Source organism: Chiloscyllium punctatum, chromosome X (genome assembly GCF_047496795.1).
Source record: "Chiloscyllium punctatum isolate Juve2018m chromosome X, sChiPun1.3, whole genome shotgun sequence".
NCBI classification, from domain to species: Eukaryota; Metazoa; Chordata; class Chondrichthyes; order Orectolobiformes; family Hemiscylliidae; genus Chiloscyllium; species Chiloscyllium punctatum.
Window position 1 is genome coordinate 30,920,594 of NC_092791.1, and position 18,646 is coordinate 30,939,239.

At 43.3% G+C, this 18,646-nt stretch overlaps 2 protein-coding genes across 8 annotated transcripts in view; one reads left to right on the forward strand and one right to left on the reverse strand.

Annotated features, from left to right (window-relative positions):
* slc11a2 (solute carrier family 11 member 2) overlaps window positions 1-3,578 on the forward strand; it is a 92,274-nt gene extending 88,696 nt beyond the window's left edge. For all 5 annotated transcript variants that reach the window (XM_072567173.1, XM_072567172.1, XM_072567174.1 and 2 more), the window contains one exon: window positions 2,382-3,578. In XM_072567173.1, the coding sequence (XP_072423274.1) occupies window positions 2,382-2,422 (41 nt within the window). In that variant the 3' untranslated portion in view covers window positions 2,423-3,578. The remainder of the gene's footprint in view (window positions 1-2,381) is intronic.
* The window catches only part of LOC140471231 (HIG1 domain family member 1C-like), a 119,539-nt gene that overhangs the window by 91,367 nt on the left and 9,526 nt on the right, over window positions 1-18,646 (reverse strand). The window contains exons 3-4 of one of the 3 annotated variants that reach the window (XM_072567178.1): window positions 13,835-13,966; window positions 12,034-12,101 (exon numbers count right to left, since the gene is read on the reverse strand). In XM_072567178.1, the coding sequence (XP_072423279.1) occupies window positions 12,049-12,101; window positions 13,835-13,966 (185 nt within the window). In that variant the 3' untranslated portion in view covers window positions 12,034-12,048. Of the gene's footprint in view, window positions 1-11,858; window positions 12,102-13,834; window positions 13,967-18,646 lie in introns of those variants that run through there. The other 2 variants (XM_072567177.1, XM_072567179.1) reach the window with 2 other exon arrangements.

Here is an 18,646-nt window from a genome sequence, read left to right on the forward strand (position 1 = left end):
TGGTATGGTACCTTGGTTTAGTGCTCAATGGCCAAAAGTCAACTTCAATAAGTATCTCTCTCTCTCTCACTCACTCACTCACTCTCACACACACCCCTATGCAAACATAGACTTTAACAACCAAACATGCATGCATAGACATTCGCTTACATATGTGCATGCATTCTCACATAATGGGTACAGTGACACACACAAATACTAACAAGCATGCGCATGCACACATGCACCTGATACACATACACAGCTTTGCATGCATACTGATACCCGCACACACAGACATGATTATACAAGTGTGTGCATGCACATCTGTTACATGAACACAATCGTATATGCACCTACACTGACAACCATACATGAATAGACAAGCATATACACACACATGCAAGAATACAAAGACAGGCATATAAACAAAGATATAAACACAGACACACTGGTGTGCACAGTCTTGCACATAGATGCATGGGCCACACGTGTGCATGCACAGAGACAGGCGAAAACACAGGTGACACACACATGCCCTCCCCACTGCAGACACACACACTTTGAGACAGTTACATGTACAAAGATGCTGTCACATAACTATGGATAATGATTGGAGGCAAAAAGAAAAACTGCCAATGCTGGAATCCAAGGTAGACAAGCAGGAGGCTGGAAGACGACAACAAGCCAGGCAGCATCAGAAAACGGAGAAGTCAATGTTTTGGGTTAACCCTTCCTCAGGACTCAGGGTCTTCAAGAAGGGTTACACCCAAAATGTTGACTTCTCCACCTCCTGATGTTGCCTGGCTTGCTGTGTTCTTCCAGCCTCCTGCATGCCTGCCTTGGATAATGATCAGAAGCAGGAATCACAACATTATTTATTCCATTCCAAGGGAACTGAGGCAAATTCTTCTAGCTGTTTCTGATTAGGTTCAGCTCTCAATAGGCTGGGGAATAACATTTGGGCTTTTTCTACACTGGGGCTCAGTTCCAGACCAGGAGTGGACAATAACTGTCTTATGACCCAAACGGGTTAAGTTCATGAAGGCAAGATTTTGGAAATTGGAAGAGATTCTCACCCTGGAGTCCCCCTGATGTAACCAGATGTCTTCATACCATCTATTATTTCCCACCCCAGCTGACCTGCAGTTTGTTGATCCACTCGATGTTGGCGGTGGACAATTCCTGCCTGACTGTCACAGAAAAGGCACCCATTCCACCAATCTGTGATCTTTTCTTGTTCATGGGATATGGGTGTCAGTATGAGGACAGTTAAGTGATGACCACATGCTGTGGGTCTGGAGTCACATGTAAGCCAGACCAAGTTTAAAAAGAGGTTTACTTCCCAAAAGGGCATTAGTGAACTAGACGAGGACTTTTTGGTTGACGATTACTTGATTGCCATTGGAGGAGCTTGTACATTTCAGATTTTTATCAAGTTTAAATTTTACGATCTGCCAGGATTGGATTCAACCCCAAGGACCCAGAATGGCCAGATGTTCTGGATTACTAGTTTAGTGCTATACTGGACTACACCATCACCTTCCCTTAACCTGGGCTCTATATGGCAAAACACTTAGCCCTCTGTAATTACGTCAAACACTTTGGTTTTCAGTATCCTCATAATGACGTTGCTTTAGCATGACATGACTAGAACTGTATACTTTGAGTATGAAAAATCAGTTCCACAACTCCTTACAGAAGCTGCATCCTTTATAAAATACTCACTGATTTTAACTTTTCAACGAGGGGGTGCCTGACAGCCCAGGCTGATCCTGCCCTTGGCAATGCAAGGTTCACTAGATAATGATCAAGGGCAGGAGACTTGGTTAACAATTCCCTGAGTCTCTCCGCCTTCTTCATCTTGGGATCACAGAGGTCAGTGGTTGGAACCTTAACCTGGCTGCAGTCCAGCTTACTCAGCACAGATCAGGGAAGGACTGTGAGGACATCTAGTGTGACTCAGTGACACACCAATTTGTGTATTTACCCACTGAACGAAGTAACCTATGGCAAACTGAAACATTGCAAAGAGAAAGAACATGTCCATGCACTGCACCTTTTCCAACTGAAAATAAACTTGGATGGCAGTTATTCGGTCCTCGTCCAAATCTCATGGTAATACCCTGACCAATCAACATCAACTTGCCTGGTCTGACTTTAAACAAAAACTTGGCAGTTAAGTGCTCCCAGACTCATTCTCCATGGGAAAGCTTCTACCAATTAAAGTTCCCTTGCCAGCCAATAAGCTCATACAATATGAATTATCTTGTTCCTTTCAAGATTTGGTATTCTTGAGATTCAGGCCTGATGAATGCAAGATGAAAAACGCCTACAGTCTCTTTTTTTCAGCAATTCCCTGATCAACTAACTTACCCCTTATTCTCTCTTCTCTTTCTTAGGCTGGTTTCAGAACGCCTATGGAACTCTCTCTGCTGAGTGATGTGGACAACCACATGTGAATCCCATGGTGATCTCAAGCTGATGGTGTCAGAAGGTTAAGACGAATCCCGTTCCATGCTGCTGTCATTATTATGACCATCTCAAGACTGTATTCACTGTTCAAGCACAGGGGAACACGAAGACAGAGAATCTGTTTTTAAATACCAGAAACAATCACCAGTTCTTGTCAGCAGTTTTTTTGCTGACAGAGAACCTGGGTGGCACTTGTATTGAGACTGCCATTAGGCAATCATGTAATCGATTGATTCACACAATCATGAGCTGTGCATAATGGGAAATAGTGCAGCATTTTCTGGAGATATGGGGAAGGACACTTGTAGTTTTGAGTTTCCTGGATTGACTTGGAAGCATCAAAGCTGTTCATGATTTGTGAAATGTACACAACGCCATTCTGAAACCTTATAGATATATTTGGACAGTATTTGGACAATAGAACATAGACAGGTTCCTAACATATATACAGTGCTACATTTGTTTTTATCTGTAGATAAATGGGAATTTGTATATAGACCTGGTGGGCTGTGTCACTGAAACAGATAGCAAGCCAAACATATGCACAAACTTTCCAAAGATGTCTGAACTAGTACATGGGTTGGGATGCAAGTTAAGCATATGGGAGAAATTACATTTCAATTTATGTCTCACAAATAATATCCCCCATGCTGACATAGAACTGCACAGTGCAATCCGGCTATCATTGGTAAATCCACAGTGATGTATTGGCCATAGTCAGCACTGTTTATAAGACAGTAACAACTCGCCCATAGCCAGTTGGCAGACTCACTGTTCCCAATCTGTCTATAGCTTCTTGTCTGCTCAGCATGGCTCTCCTTTGTTTTTCTGACTCTCTGTCTTCTGGGAAAGTAAAACAAGAGGGAATGAAGTCCCGAGGCCGACTATCCTCCCATCTAATTCTTCCTGTTTGACAAAAAAAAATCCATGAAATCTAGCTTCAAAACACTGGGGTTAAACCAAGGATGTTGTTGAGCCTATCGTTCCAAAAATGGTATCTCTTCTCACAAAATCCAATTTACCCCTTGGTTAGGTGCATCCACCATGAAGTATCCCTCCTATTTGTACTTTCAATATGCAAGACTCTGCACTTTTCAGAATAAACTTAATTTTCCACATCAAATCATGTAGACTCAGACTGCAACTCATTCACGTGCTTCAGCAGAAAAAGCCCTACAAGTGAACCTCTGGGGCAGCCACATCGGCACCTAGCCCCAACCACTACTACCATTATAACGGCTTTGTTCCTTCATTTCAGCTTAAGCCATACCCTATGATCAAACTTTATCATTTAAGACAGGCCCAGTACACCTTTAATGTTATCAAATACTACTTAAATGTACAGTTTATCATAGTGCTTTCCTTCTACAATGTGAGACAATACCCAAATTGTGATATCTGTGATATCTTAGACAGCCTAGCAAGTCTAAGGTTGTAATGATTATCATTTATCAGGTTATTTCTTCACGGGTCCCGAGAGCCCAGGTCTGACTGCCCAGTGGGTCTCTAGTGCCCGGGTCCAACTGCCCGATGGGGTCCCTAATGCCCGGGTTAGACTGCCTGGTGGATCCCTAGTGCCTGGGTCAGACTGTCCGGCAGGTCTGTCATTTTAATGTGTGGCTTTCCAATGTGTCTTTAGTTAGGGATGGGGATGGGGATAACAAATTCTGGCCTAAGAGAAACAGGTCTGCAGTTCCTAATCATGACCATCCACTTTATTTCACCTAGCAGTGACCTCTTTTTCATAATCACATTGTCTGCTCGTATCATAGAATGACACAGCAGAAAATGAAACAGTGATGTTGCCAGCAGTGAAAAGCTGCTAGCCCAGGATTTCCATCTCGTTACTGCAGTGTCAGACTGTGATTAAATAACATTGGGCCTCAAGAAGTGATGTGGGACTTCTAACGGCTCTCCAACCAGTCGGGAGGGACCATTTTAGAACTTAGTTCCACGCTTTAACTCAGTTTATCAGTCCACAGATGCTGCTCGAGCATTTCCACTGTTTTCCCTACATTTAACAGTGCAGTAATATCAATATGTCGTCTTCAATATTCAATTCTGACAACTACTGCTCTTGCCTTTTGGCAGGTTTCCCACACCTGTGATGAAGGATCTCTTAAGCTTGTTTTATTGAAAGGGCAACAATTGAACTGCCCCCAAATCTAAATACTAAATTTGTACCTGCTCCATTCCTGAAATTCAGTATCCCAGAGTTTTAAACTTCAGATCTGCTAGTTCTAAACAATGAATACAATAACTCTGTACAGAAATTCGTTCCAGTTACATTGAGAAGCCATGTTGGTCACTGCATTTTGTGACTCATAATCACAACAAAGCCTGCTCTAAAATGCTTGTGCGACACAGGAACACAATCAGTGTTAACATTTCAGGTCCAGTGACCCTTCTTCAGAACTGGAGAAGGGTCGGAAAAAGAGCCACTGGACTCTAAACGTTAACTCTGATTTCTCTCTACTGATGAGTTTTTCCAGCAATTTCTGTTTTTGTTTCTGAATTCCAGCATCCTCAGTTCTTCCGGTATTTTTTGGACAGGAACATAATCGATCCTAAGAGAAAGTGAGGATTGCTGGAAATCACAGTCGAGAGTGTAGTGCTGGAAAAGCACAGCAGGTCAGACAGCATCCGAGGAGCAGGAGAATTGACATTTTGGGCATAAGCCCTTCATCAATCCTGATGAAGGGCTCATGCCCGAAACATCGATTCTCCTGCTCCTCAGGTGCTGTCTGACTGCTGTGCTTTTCCAGCACCACACTCTCGACATAATTGATACTATCCTGTTCAAGGCTAACCTATTCCGAACTTAATTTCATAATTTAAAATTCTAACACAAGATTGACTTTCACTCCCCATTTGGTCTTCCAGTGATGATGTAGGGCCCTCATGGAGTCACCCTCCTGTCTTTCTCAACGACCTGCAGGAACAGCAGTGCACTACAATCTCTGTTTACACTCATACCATTTTCTTGTTGTTGATTGGCCATCTCATCTTCAAATCTATCAGTGCTCCAAAACTTCAGTTCTGATTGGCAACGTCAGTACCCAAGAAGGCACGAATGTACAATGTTCAGCACCAATTAGTGAGCATCCCCACCTCTGACCTTATGACGGAGGCAAGGTCATTGATGAAGAAACTGAAGATGGTTGGGCTTGAATCATATCCCTGACCTTAGTTTATCAGAGTAATTTAAACCACATAGTGCACACGCATTGAAAGGGGAGATATAAAGAAGGCATTTCAACATGGGCAAGGCCAGAACTACACAATAGTCAATGATCAATCCAACAAGAGAATCAGGAGAAAGTTCTCTCTCCAGATGGTAAGAATGTGGAACTCGATACCATAGGAAGTGGTCAAGATGAATGGTCAATGTATTTAAGGGAAAGCTGGATTAACACAAGGACAAAAGAAATGGAAAGATATGCTGTTAGATGGAGAAGAGTGAGAGGCTGATGTGGTAGACAAAACCATTTTTTTCTCTGGGATGTAGACACTACATAACATAGGGAGAATATGTAAGATTTGCCATTGTAATTATTCAGTGTGACATCACCAAAAACTGACAGACAAAACGTAGCTGTGACATGATTAATATAGATTTACAAGATCAATGGAGTCAAATCTATAAGGAGCCTGCTGTTAAAAAAAGGTCTACAATGGCATTTAACTTGCAGAAAGCTATCCCAGGTGGCTCACTTGCCCCACTGCTCTGGAGCATGATAGAGCACAGCCATATGCACAGTTTGTGCTAATCTAAGCCATTATAAATAACTGACATCAACAATCCAGAGTTTAAAAGAGTGGCCAGGTTTCCTATTCCCGGTTATTATCCAAATTACTACTGGGATGGAGACTGAGTGTGGCAATGGGAAGGACAGATCAATCTTTGTTGCTATCCCCATATAGAAGAAAAACTTGGAACTTCTGTATTAAATTGCATCTCAACATGGCTATATAGCCCAAACCTCTTCACAGGAACATTTTCAAAACAAAATTGCCGCTGCCCTGCTTTTACCCGAACCTGGTGGGCCAAAGTCCCATCCCCAAAGTGCCACCCTGCCCTAGCGCTGAACTGGTTTTTTCTGGTTTCTCTCATCTCATTTTCTCAGAGTCCGTGTCCATGATGTTCCCTCTTCTTGACCCTGTTGCCATTAACATGCTGACCTCACAACTTTGCTTCCTGGTTCCCTCTTCAGCTGCTGTTGCTCTCCTTTAAAATCAGCCATTATCTCTGCCTTCCTCAAAAAAACAAAGCTCCTCCCCGTATCTTTGCAAACTGGATTAAAGTAGTACTGGAAAAGCACAGCAGTTAAGGCAGCATCCGAGGAGCAGGAACATTGACATTTCGGGCAAAAGCCCTTCAAGCTCTATTCCTGATGAAGGGCTTTTGCCCGAAACGTCAATTTTACTGCTCCTCGGATGCTGCTTGAACTGCTCTGCTTTTCCAGCACTACTCTAATCCAGAATCTGGTTTCCAGCATCTGCAGTCATTGTTTTTACCAGGTATCTTTGCAAACTACCAGCCCATCTCCAACCTTGCTTTCTTCTCCAAAGCTACTGAACAAATTGTCACAAAATATGAAGTGTTACATTTTGGTAAGGCAAATCAGGGTAGGACTTCCACAGTTAATGATAGGGCTTTGGAGAGTACTGCCTAGGGGTGCAGGCGAATAGTTCCTTAAAAGTGAAGTTGCAGGTAGACAGGGTGGTGAAGACGATGTTTGGTATGCTTGCCTTCATTGGTCAGAACATAGCTTATAGTAGTTGGGACATCATGTTGTGGTTGTACAGGACATTGGTGAGGCCACTTTTGGAATACTGTGTACAGTTCTGATCACCTTGCTACAGGAAGGATATTATTAAACTTGAGAAAGTGCAGAAAAGATTTACAAGAAAATTGCTGGGATTAGATTAGATTCCCTACAGTATGGAAATAGGCCCTCAGGTCCAACAAGTCTACACCAACCCTCCGAAGAGTAACCCACCCAGATGAGCTATAGCGAGAGGCTGATTAGACTGGGTTTTTTTTCCCTGGGTCTTCGGAGTGACCTTGTAGAGGTTTATAAAATCATGAAGGGCATGGATTGGGTGAGTAGCCAAGGTCTTTTTCCTAGGGTGGGGGAGTCCAAAACTAGAGGGCATAGGTTGAAGGTGAAAGAGGAAAGATTTTAAAAGGACCCGAGGGGCAACTTTTTCACGCAGAGTGGCACGTGCATGGAATGAGCTGCCAGAGGTGGTGGTGAAGGCTGGTACAACTACAACATTTAAAAGGCATCTGGATGGATATATAGGAGGGGTTGAGAGAGATATGGGCCATGTCCTGGCAAATGAGACTAAGTCAGATTGGGATGTCTGGTTGGTGCAGATGGGTTGGACTGAAGGGCCTGTGTCAGTGCTGTACGACTCCATCACCTTAAATCTGTTCCCATCGTTCCCAGAATTCCATGCTTGAATTTCTCCAGTAAGATTTCCAGTCCCAACACTGTCCCAAATGGCTTTTATCAAAGTCACACTTGTGACAAAGGTAAACTTTTTCTCCTCATCCTTCTCAACAGGTCACTCAATCAAAGGCTGCAGGGACACCATTCTCCTCCAACCCCTCTCCACTGTTGTCCAGCTGATGGCACTGCTATCACCTGGCCCCATTTTTGTCTACTAATCATTGCCACAGAATCACTTATACCGGCTTCTCTTCCTGCTCCTGCACCATTATCTTGAGTGCTCCCCACGGATCTATCCTTGGTTCCTCTTAATTCTCATTCATATGCTGCATTTCAGCATCATCATCCAAAATCACAATGCCAGTTCTCACTACCTACACTCAGCTCTTTCTCACCATCACCTCCCTTTACTCCTCTACGGAGTATGAAGTTGTCAGATTGCTTGGTGTTCCACAAAGCAGGGACCATACCCTCCAGGACACCCTGGCTCACTGCTGCTCCCCATGCAATCGCAGAAGATTTAACACTTGCTTATTTACCTCCTCATTCCTCACTATCTAAGGCGCAAGACACACCTTCCAGCTGAAGAGTGACTTACCTGCACTCCATTCAATCTAGTTTACTATATTTGCTGCTCATGTAGTCTCCTCTATACTAGGCAGACTGGGTGACCGCTTTTTGGAACATCTACATCTTGGCCATAGAAAACTGCCCGAGCTTCCAGTTACCTGTTACTTCAACACACCACCACGTTCCCTGGCCAACATTTCTGACTTGGGCAGCAAGCTGGAGGATCAGCATCTTATTTTCTACTTGGGGACTGTATGAAAGTGTAAGGAGCACTGTACCTTTAAGAGAATTGAAGGACTTAGCAAGCACACAGAGTGCTGGCGAATTTACAATGTAATATTTGGTCCAGCCGCTAGAAGTATTTGGGTTGCTATGAGACAAAAACAAATTTAGTTTAAGTTATGCCCCACGATACTAAACTCCAATCAAGTTTGAATTTGGTGTTTTGACAATATTAAAACCAATGAAATGATCTGATGCTTTGGGGTATAAGACCAGGAAAAATTGAACAATTGGGGGGAGAACTGCCAAAAGACCAACAGGTGTAGGCTGCAAGTAAGAACTCTCAGAGGTAACTGGTTGGAGAAGGAGTTAGCACATGAAAAAAGATCAATACCGACCTGGAGAGCAAATCTACAGAGGAAGATACAAAGAGAAGATTCGACAACTGGCTAGTTTTGAAATTTGAAATTTTTTGTAGATCTTAATTGGGGGTTTTAATCGGACCAGAATTGTAGAAGGGAAAATAAAAGATAGGTTAGAGAAAGGAGCTGTAAATAGTTGTTAGTTAATTATTCTCTATTAGACTTTAAAAACAAAATAAAGTTGTTAATTTTTACCTTAAATAGTGACCTTTGGGATAGTTCTTGGCCTCTCGAATTGTAACAGATTACAACACGGGTTGAATTATTTCTGTGTTGCTGGTTTAAATTGGCGGGGGGGGGGGGGGGGCGGGGGTTACCCCTTGTCATAACACAAACCCTGCAGCCTCCAGGACTTAATATCAAGTTCAATAATTGTACAGTCTGAGCACCCTCTTCCATGTTCTTTACCCATCCCCACACTCCAGGCCCTGTCATGGGTTGCTTTCAGCACAGTCAACCTAACAAGTTGCATCAGGAAATATTTCGGCAAATGACCAAACGCTTGGTCAAAGCAGTAGGCTTTCAGGAGTGTCTGGAGTGCAGAGAGAGATAGGGAGGAAATTCCAGAACTTGAGGACTCTGCAGCTTTAGGCTAATGATGCAGCACTTTGACTGAACGAGACTTGGTACATGGGCAGAAGAGCTTGCAATGGAGGGGCAGAAGATGAGAGGGCGATCAGGAGTTTTTGTTTTAATTCTATCATGGGATGCAAGCATCTCTGGCAAGGCCAGCATCTGTTTCCCCATTCTTAGTTGCCCAAAGTGGCTTGCTAGGTCATTTCAGATGGTGATAGTGGCACAGCGGTAATGTTAATGTTACTAGGGCAGCACGGTGGCTTCAGTGGTTAGCACTGCTGCCTCATAGCACCAGGGACCCGGGTTCAATTCCAGCCTCGGGTGACTGTGGACTTTGCAACATTCTCCCCGTGTTTGCGTGACTTTCCTCCGAGTGCTCCGGATTCCTCCCGCAATCCAAAGATGTGCAGGTTAGGTGAATTGGCTATGCTAAATTGCCCCATAGTGTTCAGGGATGTGTGTTTGGGTGCATTAGTTTGAGGTAAATGTAGCATAATAGGGTAGGGGAATAGGCCCAGGTGGGTTATTCTTCGGAGAGTCGGTGTGGAGTCGTTGGACCAAATGGTCCATTTCCAAACTGTAGGGATTCTATGGTTCTAAGATTACCAAATCCAGCTAAGGTTCTGGACACAGAGATTCAAAACCCTCTGTGGCAAATAGTAAAACTTGAATTGAATACAAAGCTGCCCTAATGGTGCCCATGTAATCACTGCTCATTGTAATAACAATTCATTTGGTTCACTAATGCCCTGAAGGGAAGGAAATCGGCCATTCTTAACTAGTCCAAGTCTACATATGACTCCAGAGCCACAGCAATGTGGTTGATTCTTAATTACCCTCTGGGCAATTAGCAGATGGGCAATAAACGTTAGCCTAGCCAGCAACACACACACCCTGTGAATGAATGTTTTTAAAAAGTAAGAGTCATTATATTGCTGTTGGTAGTCACATGTAGGACAGACCAGATAACTAAGATAGACTTCCTTTCCCAAAGGACATAAGTGAACAAGATGGGTTTTTACAGCAATTGTTGATAGTTTCCTGACCATTATTGAGACTTATAGAGTTAGTCATACAGCATGGAAACAGGCCCTTTGGTCCAACCAGTCCATGCTGACATAATCCCAAATTAAACTATCTGCTCCTGACCGATATCCTTTCAAACCTTTCCTATTCGTGTATCCATCCAAATAGCTTTTAAATGTTGTAACTGTGCCCACATCCATCACTTCCTTCGGAAGTTCACTCCACACACAAACAAAACTCTAAAAGGTTTGCCCTCATCTGTTTAAATGTCCCTCCTCTCACCTTAAAAAATGCCCCCTTAGTGTTGAAAGCCCTTATCTTAGGGAAAGGGCACCTACCATTAACCCGATCTATACCCCTCATGCTTTTATAAACTTGTATAAGGTCACCTCTCAACCTATGTTCCATTGAAAAATATCCCAACCTATCCAGCCTTTCTTTCTAACTCAAACCGTCCATACCCAGCAACATCCTAGTAAATCTCTTCTGAACCCTCTCCAGTTTAATAATAGCCTTTTGATAACTAGGCGACCAGAACTGGACACAGTATTCCAGAAGAGTCTTTACCAATGTCCTGTACAATATCAGATTTATTATTTAAATTCCCACCAGCTGCCATGGCGGAAATTGAACTCTTGTCCCTCTGGATTACCAGTCCAGTGACATTACCACATCTCCCCCAGGACTGCATTGAAACAATCAAGTCTCGAGTTAACAAAGGTATGAATGAACGTTTCAGCAGATCAGCTGACGTAGGAGTGAAGTTGGCTGATGTTACAAAGAGTCTACAGTCAGTGGGTACGCACAAAGATTAGCCACTGCCGACTAACTGTCAGCAAGAAACACAGCGCAGGAGATAGCAAAACTAAGGTGCAGTACCTACAGCTCCAAGCCGCCACAGCAGAGGACTTCTGGACAGCAAGAGTGGGAGTTATGTGGCAATGAGCAGATCCAAAAACAGGACAAAACACCAAACGTTGACAGCTCTGTCAGCAGCAAACTAAGTAACCCTCTGCAGTCTCTCAAACTGCACTTTCCCCCAAAGAGGAATCTTAGACAATTTACAGAAAGTTTGGTGTATCTCCCAACAGCTAGTGCTTTTCAGGAATTAGAAGACCCAATGCAGGTCCACAGTCTTAGGAAGAAAACTTTATTAAATCCTTAAAGTTACGTTAATGAAAACAAACTGCACTGTCCGCATCCAGCCTCAACATGAGGCATATAACGTGCTTCTAAAATCCATGGCAGATCAGTTAAACAAGTCATGCTCCCAGGCCCAACTACTGTCCAAAACCTAAACTCACTTTTGCAGAGGGTTGTTATTTTTGCCGAGGGTTCCTGATGTGATCATTGTACATAGAGTAGGCAACACCTGCAAAAGATTGAAATTTCAACATTACTGGGTCACCACTGTTCTTTTGCATTAGGAGTTTAGCTCATTGTTGCCTCAGTTTGCAAACTTACAATCCCAGTTATCATCTCGCAATCTCTGCTGAACTTGATGGTGACAGGTAGGGAATGATTGGAGTCTTGCCATTGACCTCAGTTTACAAGAACTGGGAAGGGGGATATCAGCAAGGAGACCAGTTCAGAAATTTGGAAAGTCAAGACAGCACTGGTGGGGCTTGCAAGCCCACATGGTTAAATCTCAAATTAAAAATGGATCCTTGGGGAAAGTGTCAGGGTAGCCAATATCTGAGATATCAGCAGAGAAAAGGACAGGAGGGGTTCACTAAATGCCCAGCTTTACAAACAATGCTGAAATTGAAATCAGTTGGAAAAGGGAAAAAAGGAAGAGGATGCTACTAAATTTAATGACGTGGAAACTGAATTAACTGTAAAAATTAAAAGATGCTTTGATGCCACAGTAATTGTGAATAATGAACAGTTAGTTTGAAGCAGATGAGACACCTGGACACTGTTTGGGAGCCCAATCATCCAGCCACCAACTCACGTTCTCCCATGTCTACTTGAAAGACTGACATCCTATTTCTACAGATCTACTCTCCCGTATCTGAGCTCTGACACTGACTCTATGAAAAAAAGACAATTCCCAGTGCAGTATCAAGATCCTAGGGCTGGGAATTCATAATGAGCTCCAATTAACCTCTGTCCTTGGGATAGGGAGACTGGGTGGAGTGCCAGCTTGTACAAACAGGCTAGGAATGGAGAGGGAACAGCCAAGGAGTGGAACCCCAAATTGCAATGAAAATCGGTGAAGAGATTTAGAAAAACATAAATGTGAATCAAACTCCACCCCCCCCAACCATCCCCTGGACCTCTCACATATTGCTCCCACCTTCCGCCCTCAAATCCCATTTGTAGAAATCACACACGCATAGCACCTACTAATGCCCAGAGCACACCTATATGCTCCCCTCTAATCCACAGACCATATAAAGATTCCCTCCAGCAACATTTGGTCTCTATATACTCTCCCCCTCCCCCAGATCGAGTACTCGCACCCCCATTCCGGTACACCCCATCCTTAGGCCCCAGATGTAAACTACCTACCTCCCTCCCTCCCCCCCCTCCCCCCCCCCCCACCCCCCCTCTCTTTCTTCCCCCCCCTACAAATCTGAGATACTTGATCCTTTTCATCACAGGCACCATCCAACCTGCTGTGCAAACATATCCTCTCTCTCAGAAGAGGAAATATCCCCTGGCTGCTCACACCATTCAGAAAACCTGAACAACTTGACTTTGTCACGTAAGAGAAACAGGTAAGGAAATAAATAAATAAATAAGATGTTTAAACAACTGGACACTTAGAAGTTTGAAGCGAAGAGTGGCCGATCAGCCACTAATGACAGTCTAGGAACAGCTCACTTTTCTAGCTGCTCAGCTGGCTATGAAGTCCAAAGCATAGCATAGGGAAAAGTACCACATACAGCCCAGTATTTCACAAAGTATGCTTCTTGTGGACAATTTAAAATCATTGCTCCAAACAAAAGGAAATAAAGATCTGATCTGAAAGAAAAATGTTTTTGGAAATGTCTCGCTCCTGAAATATTGCTCAAATTATAAGACTCTCCTCCTTGGAATATTGGTGACAGACATTTTATGGCAGTGTAGGAAATAATTTAATGAGTGTTTATCTCTTACCCAAAGTCATCACTCCCACCAGAAAGCCCTGTGCAGCCACCCTCATATGGATCAGATACAACGACATTTTCTGCTTGGTTTTGCGTAGCTTGTGAAAGCCCAACGCCACGATAGCAAGACATCCCGCTATGCCTAAGTCAAATAAAATCACTGCAAATTAGCAGACATAAGCAAGCACTGGAGCAAGATCAGCCGACCCCCTCTCACCCACAATATTCAGCACACACATCCTACCTTCCACCGTGCGCACACAGATGCAGACTTCCCAATCCACATCATGATCAATGATGCAGGGAAGAAGAGGATAGAACTGTTCTAGTCAAGAATTTAAAGAATTGGGGAGGAACTTTAAAAGCAGGATCACAAATGTAATATATGGCTTATTACCCAGTGACATGCTAACAAGAGTAGAAATATGATGATACACCAGGCTATGCATGGCCAGAAACATGATGCACGTCTCACTGTGCTTCTAAAGAATATTTAGAGGTAACCCTACAAAAACAAAAGCATAAACTTCAGTTAAGAAATACTTTACATCTTGTTATGAGGCTGCAAGTGAAAGACCATGTGATATTGCATCACTTCTTGTGATGATGTACTGGTATACTTCAATTTGCATATGACATGGTCAGACCTAACTCATGATACTCCAAGGAGAAAGAGCTTTAGATTTCAGAGACCAGTCTGTGACAGCAAGAATGTGTTCAACATGGACAGGTTGAACCTGAACAGAGTTGGGACTAATATTCTCACATGCAGGTACAGAGGTGAGAACAAACTAATTCATCAAGGGATTAAGTCACCAAGTCATAATATTCCACAATAGAAATAGAGGGCTTGGAGACTAAGTGAGAAATAATACAGAATTAAATGGGTTCAGTGAAAGTATGAAGAGGTCCAAGTTAGAGTTGGAGTGCATGTTAACAATATTGGTGATTTGCAAGCACAAATTGCCATGTGGGACCATGATGCAGTGCTGATAATGGAGAACTGGTTCAATCAAAAAGGGAGGGTTGGATGCTCACCATTCCTGGGTGCAAAGTATTCAGGCAAGAGATGGAAGAAAGAAAAGGAGATGGAATCACAGCCTGGATGAAGAAAACTGTTGCCATGTTAGAAACAGAGTTCTTGAGGTCCAAAGACAAAATCTATTTGGTTGGAGTTGAGGAACAATATGCAAGGAAGTTACTGGGAGGTGCATGAACCAGCGAACTAGAGAAACATTATAGTGCAGAAGGCAGCCTTTTGGCCCATCCTGTTTGCCCCAGCTCTCTAAAGAAACATTCAGACATAGTACCATCCTCCTGCATTTTCCCCATACCTCTGTGTTGTTTCTATTTAATCATCCAATGCTCTCTTGCCTCAATTGAATCTACCTCTATCATACCTCCAGGCAATGCATCCATAAACCACTCATCATGTGAAGTTTCTCACATTTTGCATTTACTTCTTTTGTAAATAACCTTAAATCTGTGTTCTCTCATTCTCGATCATTTTGCAAACAGGAACAGTTTCTCCCTATCTCCTCCTCCTCCTCCTCCTCCTCCTCCCCCCCCCCCGCCAACCCCCAACCACCACCACCACCTGCCTCCTCTCCAAAGGAGAACTGTCCCAATTTCTTCAATCTATCCTCCTCACTGAAATTTCTCATTCCTGGAACCATTCTTGTAAATCGCTTCAGTGCACGCTCACGTGATCAGCATAGTGCCCAAAACTATACACAGTGCTCCAGTTGAGATCTAACTAGTGACTTATACAGGTTCAATATGACCTCCTTGCTCTTGATACTTCATGCTTTATTGACCATACTCTAGTCCTGCCCTGCCACCATTCATGACCTAAACATATACATCGAGGTCACTATGTTCCTGCACCCATTTTAGAATTGTACCCCTAACTTTATACTGCCTCTCCATGTTCTACATATTAAAATGAATCAACTCTCACTTCTCTGCATTCAACTGCCACCAATCTGTCCACTACACCAACCTGCCAATGTTCTTTCAGAGCTCTACACTGTCCTACTCATAGTTTACAATGCTTCTAAGTTTTGTATCATCTGCAAACTTTGAAATTGTCCTCCGTATACCAAGGTCCAGATCATTAATATGTATCAGGAAAAGCAAGGATCTCAAGGGGTGGCATGGTGGCTCAGTTAGCACTGCTGCCTCACAGCGCCATGAACCAGGGTTCGATTCCGGCCTCGGGTGACTGTCTGTGTGGAGTTTGCACATTCTCCCCGCATCTGCGTGGGATTCCTCCAAGTGCTCTGGTTTCCTCCCACTGTCTAAAGATGTGCAAGTTAGGTGAAATGGCCATGCTAAATTGTCCACAATGTTCAGGGATGTATAGGTTAGGTGCATTAGTAAGGGGAATGTAGGGTAATGGGTCTGGATGGGATACTCTTTGGAGGGTCAGTGTGGACTTGTTGGGCTGAAGGGCCTGTTTCCACACTGTAGAAATTCTAATACTGACCCCTAGAGAACTCCACAACAAATCTGACTCAAGCCCCAGAAATGTCCTTTATATGTTACTCTGTGGTTACTATGTCAGTCAATTTTGTATACACATTACTGATGTCCCCTTTATTGTATAACCTCTAACTTTTGGAGGTTTGCTCACTGAGCTGGAAGGTTCATTTCCAGATGTTTCATCACCCTACTAGGTAACATCTTCAGTGAGCCTCTGGCGAAGCACTGCTGATAATTTCTGCTTTCTATTTATATGTTTGGGTTTCTTTGGGTTGGTGACATCATTTCCAGTAGTGATGTCATTTCCTGTTCTTTGCTTCGCCTGGAGGCCCACTGAAGATGTTATTTAATAGGGTGACAAAACATTTGGGAAATGAACCTTGCAGTTCAGTGAGCAAACCTACATCCAAAATCTCAACCTGAGCTACAAATCTTCTCAAAACTCGCTAAGCTCTAACTTTGCTCACAAGTCTGCTTTGTGGAACAGTTGTTGTTGTGTCGCCATAGTCTAACCAGAGCATAGGGGCTGCTCTCTCATTAGAGAGAAGTGACTGGTGGTAATTTAACCTGAGGGCCACCAGACCTCAGGCAAGGAAACAGTTTGAGAAGGAGGGTCCTTCATGGTAACCTCAAACTCGTGATGGGAATTGAACCCACACTGTTGGCGTCACACCGCTCTGTAAATCAACAATCCAGCCAACTGAGCTAAACTAATTCCCTGTGGAACGGTATTGAATGCCTTTTATAATAATAAAGTATAGAAAAGTGATAATACAAAACTTTAACTACCCAATATTGAATATAGTGCTGAGGGAGAATTCTAAACATATTCAGGAGAATGTTCAAGATCAGTGAGTTTTCTATTTGATGATCTGATCTTCAGGAATGAACTGGCTCAAGAGCAGAATGATACAGTTGTGCAGCTCCCCTGGAATTGTGATCACAAATGTCATCAGCTTGGAATAGTTATGAGGAAGGCAATCTAGAAATAAAATAATACTGAATGAGAGCAAAACTAATTTTAATGAATTGAGGAAGGATGTAGCCTGGGTAAATTTGGAACCAACGACAGCCGAACAATCTTGTAATCAGGTAATGGGGAAGCTTTAAAGAAGCGACGGTTCAGATTCAAAATAGGTGGACAAACAGAGCTCCCTGGATGATGGAGTTACAGAAGGATGAGGCAGGGGGAAAAAAATGACATATGACCAATATTAGTTTGATAATAGGAGGAGGAACCAAGCTGAGTTGGACACTCTGGAGGCAGGAAACATGTTTCCGCTGATGGGTGAGTGCCGAACCAGAGGACACAGCTTAAAAATACGGGGTAGACCATTTAGGACAGAGATGAGGAGAAACTTCTTTACCCAGAGTGTGGTGGCTGTGTGGAATGCTCTGCCCCAGAGGGCAGTGGAGGCCCAGTCTCTGGATTCATTTAAGAAAGAGTTGGATAGAACTCTCAAGGATAGTGGAATCAAGGGTTATGGAGATAAGGCAGGAACAGGATACTGATTAAGGATGATCAGCCATGATCATATTGAATGGTGGTGCAGGCTCGAAGGGCAGAATGGCCTACTCCTGCACCTATTGTCTATTGAACACAACTATTCAGAAATATAAAAGCAAGTGAGAGGGACAAAGAGACAGCACAAAACAGCAGCTGATAGAAAAGGTAATCCAAAGGCACCTTAAAAGGTTTTCAGGGGAGTGCTGGGGCGGAATAGGGTCCAAAATGGAAATCTACCGATGCCAAGTACATTATATCATTGTTTACCAAGGAAGAGGAGGGCGCTGAGATACCAGATGGGATAAAAATAGATGAAGAGGCGGTACCAGAAAGGCTGATTGTAGTTAAAGGTGATAAGTTACCCAGTCTGGATGGAAGGGATCCTAGCTTGTTAAGGGGTAGAAGCTACAGACATTATGGCCACAATTTTCCAATAGACACTCAGGTAAGCCAGAGAGCTGGAGAACTGCAAATATTCTAAAGAAAAAGTACATTAAGAGCAAAACAGCAACAAGAGAGAGAATAAGGCCCCTTAAAGATCAACAAGGCCACCTATGTGTGGAACCACAGGAGATGAATGAGATACTAAGTGAATATTTTGCGTCAGTATTTACTGTGGAGAAAGACATGGAAGCTAGCGAACTTGGGGAAATAAGCAGGGATGTCTTAAAAACAATCCACATTGCACAAGAGGTTGTGCTGGAGGTCTTAAAAGACATACAGATAGATAAATCACGGGGACCTGATCAAGAGTATCCCAGGACATTGTGGGAAGATAGGGAAGGAATTGTGGGACCCTTAGCACAGATATTTGTATCACCGACAGCTACA